Source organism: Paramisgurnus dabryanus, chromosome 5, assembly GCF_030506205.2.
Source record: "Paramisgurnus dabryanus chromosome 5, PD_genome_1.1, whole genome shotgun sequence".
In the NCBI taxonomy this organism is placed as follows: Eukaryota; Metazoa; Chordata; class Actinopteri; order Cypriniformes; family Cobitidae; genus Paramisgurnus; species Paramisgurnus dabryanus.
Window position 1 is genome coordinate 21388130 of NC_133341.1, and position 7524 is coordinate 21395653.

Consider the following 7524-nt stretch of genomic DNA (forward strand, 5'->3'; position numbering starts at 1 on the left):
TTAATAAACCTGCTGGTTGTGCAAGAATCAGCTTTCCTGTTTTTGCATGTTATTTGTTTGAATATGGGTTTCATTTTCGGCCTTTGTTTTCTTGTAACATAAATGAATATATGTGGCATTCTGTACGGAAGTTAAAATATGATGGCATTTATCAGTGCATTAAATTTGATACAGGTCACAATAATGCATTTTTTATAGTTTCTTTATAGTTTGTTCCTGTAGCTGAATTGGTAGAGCATTGTGTTAGCAGCACAAAGGTCATGGGTTTAATTCCCAGGGAACAGACGTACTGAGATAAATATGTATAGACCAAATGCATACATTTTGGATGAAAGCGTCTACAAAAGCTGGGACCACAAAACCAGTCAATTATGAGCCATCCGTTCCATTTTGGAGAGACCCAAAGGTGAACTGTCCCCCGCACCCCGCTCTGCTTTCCCCATCTCACACAGCTTCTGTGCGACGCACCTTCTCAGCAAGCACGGGTGCCAATTTGCCAATTCCCATAATTAAATCATAGAAAACCACCTCGTGGCGGCGCAGATGATTTTTTTTTACTGTTCGTGTCGACCCCCCCCCCCATGTTTAATAAAAAATGTCCCGTTTTGCTTGTGCCAAAAAACACTACTGAATATACCTATGCATCTTATGAATGGTTTTGTGGTCCAGTGTCACCATTTTAAAGGTCATTGAAAATGTTCTTAAATTTACATTTAGCAACTTAATTCATCTTCTGTCTGTAAAAAAGTGGGAGTTGATGTGGTAGTTACTTGATTATTACATTCATTGCCACCCTCTTGTACTCTGTATTTCCGTGTTGACCCTGTTTTGCTTATGATGTCCTGTATTTTCTGTGGCAGTAAAACTGTTATTTAATTATAATTTACAGGATAAATTACATGACATGAGGTTGACTATAGGTGTTGTGTGTCACATTCTGTTTGTCCATAAGACATTCTTGTTAAATATTTGGTCTGTTGATCTTGTTGTTTGTCATAGATGGTGTTTAAAAAGCTTAGCACAGTTTTTCAACCCTCCCATACTCAGATCAGTTAATCAGTTTGTTGAGCTCAGCATTAAAAGTTAAAGATAACTCAACCCCAAAATAAATCATCATCGTGTCATCCACGAACGTGTCTTGCTTTTCTTCAGCTGAACATTTCTGGCATCCTAACATCCTGGCTCAGTATTTCTTTATAATGGCTGGGGTTCAGTGTTTTGAAGCTCCACAAAGTGCATCCATGCATCATAAAAGTACTTATGACTATGTTTTTTTTACCATAGTTAAGACGCTTATGTAATGAAAACAGAAAATAACAACTCCGATATGATTCAGATAGAGTGCCACAGAGATTACATATTTTTGTAGGGCCACCCCGGAAGTTAGGGGGATACTGAGTCCCTCGCTAAAAATCCCATACAATTTTTCTATAGACTTTTGTATTATAACATCTACATTTGTTTGATTTTGATTTCTAGTAAATGCATTTACATGTATTACATGTAAAAAATCATAAAAGTTGTGTTTGTCTTTTAAGGTTATCTTGGTGGACAAAACGTTTTAAAGGAACACTTCACACATTTGAATTAAGCTTGGTATAGTTAGAACCTCAGTCATGTTTTTGAATGGTCATGCATCATTTTCTCAGTTGCCGCTGAGACAGGAGAAATACAGATTTCAGTGTTGCACTTCCTTTTTTTTCAATGATGTAAAAATCATAATTTTGCATCATTAAAAGAAGGAAGCCCAATATCTTTGTTGAGGGAGTGAGACTACAAACACCCCTTTTCTCTGTCAAATAGGCACCAAATTCTAAATCTATGTTACATTTCGACTACAAATATGACACACTTTCAATGAAGATTAATGGTTCTAGGGGTGAAATGCTCCTTTAAATGTTATAAACTTTTGTTAAACACAGAGCTTATATTTAGCGATAGTCCAAAAGTCTATGGAAAAAATGAATGGGCTTTCTGGCGAAAACAGTGCCCTGCTAATTTCTGGGTTGGCCTACAAAAATACATCATCCATATGGCACATAAAAAACGTGAAATCTTCCATGTCTTGTGACTATGTGTTTTATTGACACATTTGACGACTAGTCATTAGACATGCGAGAACCAATGAGATTTCACGCACAGCCATATTTGAATCTAGAACTGTTATTTTTCCATTACATACACCAGTGGTTCTCAAACTGTGGGGCATGGCTCCCTTGGGCAGGGTGGGGATATGGTGCCAAGGAGGCCCTGTTTTTTGACATTTTATGAAGTACATAATAAATGTATTATCATAAATTCTGTGTAATTAAACACCAGAAAAATAAGGCTACTAACCAAGATTATTTAACCAATTTTTGTCAACAAATTTTGGGGGGGGGGCTCTACACAACTATGACATACACGCCATTACACGGTCCCTAAAAAGCTCAAAATATTATTTTATATTTTTCTCACAAACCTATCGACTGGGGTCATATGGATTACTTTTATGATGAATGAATGCACGTTTGTTAATTTTGAAACCCCGAGCAATGCCTTAATATTTAATAAATGTCTAATTGTGTTCAGCTGAAGAAAGAAAAACATAAACACCCTTGAATAACTTGGGGGAGAGTAAATAATTAATACATTTTAATTTTTAGAGTGGAGTTATCCTTCAACAAAAGTTCTCTTTTTCACCACCCTGTTGTTTTCCTTGATTCATTTCCCTGTAGCCATCCAAGGCTTCTCTCCTACACGGAAGATCCGCAACTTCGAAGAAGCTCGCGGCCTGGATCGAATAAACGAAAGGATGCCTCCTCGGAAGGATGGCAAAAAATCCGACGGTACCGCAGTTAACACGGTCAATGAGAAAAATGGCACGGATGGGAAAGCGTAAGGGAAGATTTTGCACTTTTCCTCTCCACCACAGCATTTCCTCTCTCTGTACTTAGTTCTCCATGAGACTCAACTGCTGGAACCTGCAGGCGAGGCCCCGGGATGTGGAGAGGAATAAGAGAGAGAGGAGAGAGATCACTGACAACTAAGTACAAACATAAGATTTTATTTATTACATGAAATGTTTAGATGTACTTGCTAGCAACATTTTAAAGATGAGTGAACATTTTAAAGTGTGCAAAAAGAGGTAATCAATCATGACGTGTCAACTTTTAAACTGTACAGTAAGTACAGTTTTGTAACAGACGTGTGGGTTTCAGATGCTTTACTGATCAGGAGATCAACTTAATCCTGTTTTTCTAATGTTGGATGTCATAATGTATTGGCAAGGGATTCTTTGACTGAATATACTGATGTGCGTTATCAATAAATATGTCTGTGAGGGATTTAGCTAAGGGAAACTGAAACTGAAAAATGTTTTATATTTATGAAAGTAAAACTAAACTCTTGAATATTATTTCCTTATCTCTTCAATTTTGAGTAAGATTCAAACGTGAAAATGTTAGCTGCTTTTGGTTCAATGTGTTTGTTTTGGCATTTAAAAGCTAGCATTTATATTTGTCTAAAATAATCAGCACTTGAGTTTTGCCTGGGGACAGCGATCCTAAATATAATTTGTGTTTGATTTTGCATGTGCGAGTAAAACTTAAACATGAAACAAGTCTTATGAAAGCACTGTCAAAATGCATTTAGTGTCTGAAAACTACTGCAAGTTTTTTTGGTATCTTTGTGGTTATCGTTTGGCAGAGATTTCAAGACCCCCGTTCTTTCTGCCACACATATTTTTGCTATATTTAGTAAAGAGATGAGAGATTAGTTTTTTGTTTAATGCAACAAAAAAGTCCTATTTGTTCATACAGTATATATACAGTGAGTGCTTTTAGTATATCTATAAGGCCAGTGTTGGGCGATTTGGGATTTTGAAATTGTACTTGCTCAAGCCAAAGTTTAATAGTGAGATTATGGTTTTATTTGTTTTTTGTAACATATGGCATTAAATGCAGCAAAAGGCCAACTCGAATGGACAACACCTGCATTTACCTCTAAAGCAGCAAGTCTTATTGTCCCTTTAAAAAATGTTGTTCTACAGGCCATATATGAAGTGTTTCACTAAAAGATGGACAGAGCAAACTAACTCATATTGCTCATACAGACCATTTTTATCTGGTTTGTGCCATTAACAAAGCATGTAAACTTAATATATATATTTGACAAAGTGACTTTGTGGTTCGAGTCGTAACACTACATGAGGTTTTGGGGGTGGGAATTTTTATTACAATTTAGGAAATGTTGTGGAATGGCTCCACCTTCTGTCAAGATGAAGAACTTTTCTTCCATTTCAGGTGACCTCAGAGGAACAGCATTAATCCACACATGCAGTGTCTTTATTCATTTACCAGTCAACAATTTTGAGAGCTGTAGGTTTAAAGCGGATCATGATTTGCGAGGATGTTGAATGTCTTATGCTACAGTATGCACATGAGCGAGCAACCCATTTTGTTATAAAGACAGGATCATCATGTCTGTCTTTATAATGAATCCGCACTTGACAGATTTCTGGAGTTAGTTGAAATGACATGTGCAACATTTTAGAAAACTATTGTAATGTTTTTGTTGTTTATTTAGGCTGATCCTGTTGGATCACACTTCACATGTGAGATATAAAAGGCATTTTTTTTATGTTTCGTTCTATGAAAGTGAAATTTAATATGACCAATTTGTTATGCTGTCCCATCTAGATGTATGAACTCATCGCTTTAACAGAGCGAAATAACAGTGCAGCCTACCAACATATGATATTTCCTGAAGTTTGTGTGCGTTTTGAAGGATCAAATCGATGCAGTATGTCTATGGACTCTAAAGGGAAAATTGCACATGGGCACTATAAATGCCAGGCATGATCATGTCACAGATGATGTTTCATTTATTTGCATGTATTACAACTGATACCAATTAAAGTCAAATAAATTAAGCAGCTGATCAAAGTCCGTACTTTTTTTTTAGAATGGTGTGAGAGGTTCTGTATAAGGAATTCTGGTATTCGTTCAGCACATACTGGTAACATCAAGTATAGGTCTTTGGACATCAGGGACAGCTCAAATGTCCAATACAAGTTCGAATCTCTTTAAGATCTTTATTTACAAGATGTTTCTTTACATTCCTGATGATTCTTGATGTTAAAGAGCTAAAATTAGATTGTTAGGGCCTTGATAAACTCATTGACAGAATCAAGTCAGAATGTACATAAATCTTCATGCACAATCTTAAAAATTATTACGGTATTAAAAAATTAGGATTTCATTGAGCTAGCCTTTTTTTAAGGAAATGTAATACAAAGCTACCATATATTCTTGATATTTTTATGTATTATTAAAGAAGGGAAAAACTGAATATTGAAAATGACTGCATGGTTGGTCCTATTTTTCTTATATATATATATATATATATATATATATAAGAAAAATAGGACCAACCATGCTGTGATTTTCAATATTCATGGTGTGAGAGGTGTATATGTACTGTAAATGTAATTTAACGCTGCATGTTTGTGTGTATCTTACAATAGTATGCCTTTGTATACATTAATCAATGAAGAGTTCAGATGCAAAACCCTCAAAGTGCATCTGACATGTTTTCTTGTATATAAGCATTTGTATTAGTGAGTAATTGAAATGCCTTATTTTCACAAATGTCACTGTTGTCATTTCATTTTAAGTTAACAAATTTAACTGTCTTTAGCGGCAAACCCCTCTAAGTGCATGCAAGCTTTTGTGGTAAAAATGTTCACTTAAAAAAAAAATCCACTTCTTTGAACAAGGCATACTAAACAATTGCAATATGTTGCACTAGAGATGAAACTAAACATTGCAAATTATAAAATGTCAAAGTGTAAGATTGAAAATACTGAACCACACATTAGGTGCCGCTGTAGCCCATGTGACTGATACAAACGGTTGTATTCAGGTCCAAGTCACAGGGAACACAATTTTTACCCCTTCAACCTTATTTTTTAGGTTGATCAGCATTTTTATTCGTTTGAACCACAAAACGTGATGCCATTTCCAGTGGACACGGGATCTGAATAGGTTTGTGACGCGCTGTACAAAGATTAAGTGTACGTGTTGAACAAAGATAGGTATGTATATTAATTTCTCTAAGTTGAGGTGAGAACATAGTAAAATATTGAAAAACTGCAGTTTTCCTTTAAGGCTATTTCTCAATATGAAGGCTGCAGCTTCCGGAAGTCACAGTTCTAGTGTGCATACTTAATCGAGACTGTCTTATTTCAGAATATTAATTTTTATAAATTAAAATGATAAAGTTAACTATTATTCTTAGTTAATGGTAAATTGTAGTAATATGCTAATGACTTTTGAATATAATGCTTAGCTAACTTAAATCAACCAGGCTTGATGACATATGCAGACTGCATGTCATCATATGCAACCTCCACAGGCTGCAGTATTCGGATTAAGTAACGGCCTAAATGTGATGCATGGTCGTTTTGCAAATTGCACGTCGTAATTCATCAAATGAACCTTTTGTGCACTTAGAGGACAAGTGCACAAAGTCAACGTTTAGAGGATTCTGCCAACAAATCTACATGGCGTTTAGTTGATTGGTATTTCTGAATGGCGAGCTAAGTGGATATGAATCAAAGGTATTTGATGAACATTTAATACATTTAATCAATATCATTAGCCTATCTCATTTTTGAGGAGCTGTTTAGCGGCTTTTGCATCTGAGGTCTAAATTCAAATACAATCACAGTAGTGAATAATACATCTTCAGTTGTGATCTTATAAACATTCTGTATGATAATATCAAATGAAAACATAATGCTACAAACTGCAAGCTTATATTTGTGTACATTGATGACACAAAAAACTTTTTTTTTTTTCATTTTAATAGAAACACTAAACAACACATGTTTAGTGCTGGATTGGCAAATCATAAGTCAGACTCATTTAAAAAAAACTGTACATATTCACATAAAAAAACTTTGCCTGTTTTGACAATTGGATATCAAATAAGTATAAAAGGGTAAAAACACAAATAAATGGCTTTCTGAGAATCAAAGACGATCTTCTGAATGCTGTAAAAGCAATATTAAATTGTCTTCTTTCTTTAAACCTGTGAAGTATTCCCAGAGAGACTTTATGTCTTGAAGGGGTTAAGCCTCTGTGTGTATGTTTCAAACACTTGTAATAATTCAGCAGGCACTGAATTGAATGACCATCTTAAAGTGCTTGTGCTATGCATGTAGTTTGACCGACGCTAGACATCACACCCTTGGAGGAGGAGGAGGTCTGAGGGCCTAAGGAAGAAAGAGGTCAGATGTTACAGATGTTTATGCTGATTTTACTTTCAAATTGTTGAATAATCCTTGCTGCCCAAACGTGAAGCCAGTTGTGTTGAATAGCCTACTGATTCAAATGTTAAATATCACATCCTGGACAGTTACGGTACCTGTCGGGCTGTTCTGTAGTCATCATGTACAGGTTTGGATTGAATGGAGACAGGTGGAGGTGGAGGAGGTGCTGTAGGCTTTATTATCTAAAACAATACCGTAAATATCATGCT

General features: G+C 35.5%; 1 protein-coding gene across 2 annotated transcripts in view; it reads left to right on the top strand.

The window, feature by feature from the left end:
• Positions 1 to 5217, top strand: part of ppp3cca (protein phosphatase 3, catalytic subunit, gamma isozyme, a) — a 38737-nt gene extending 33520 nt beyond the window's left edge. For both annotated transcript variants that reach the window (XM_065250285.1, XM_065250286.1), the window contains one exon: positions 2718 to 5217. In XM_065250285.1, the coding sequence (XP_065106357.1) occupies positions 2718 to 2881 (164 nt within the window). In that variant the 3' untranslated portion in view covers positions 2882 to 5217. The remainder of the gene's footprint in view (positions 1 to 2717) is intronic.
• The last annotated feature ends 2307 nt before the right edge of the window (positions 5218 to 7524 follow it).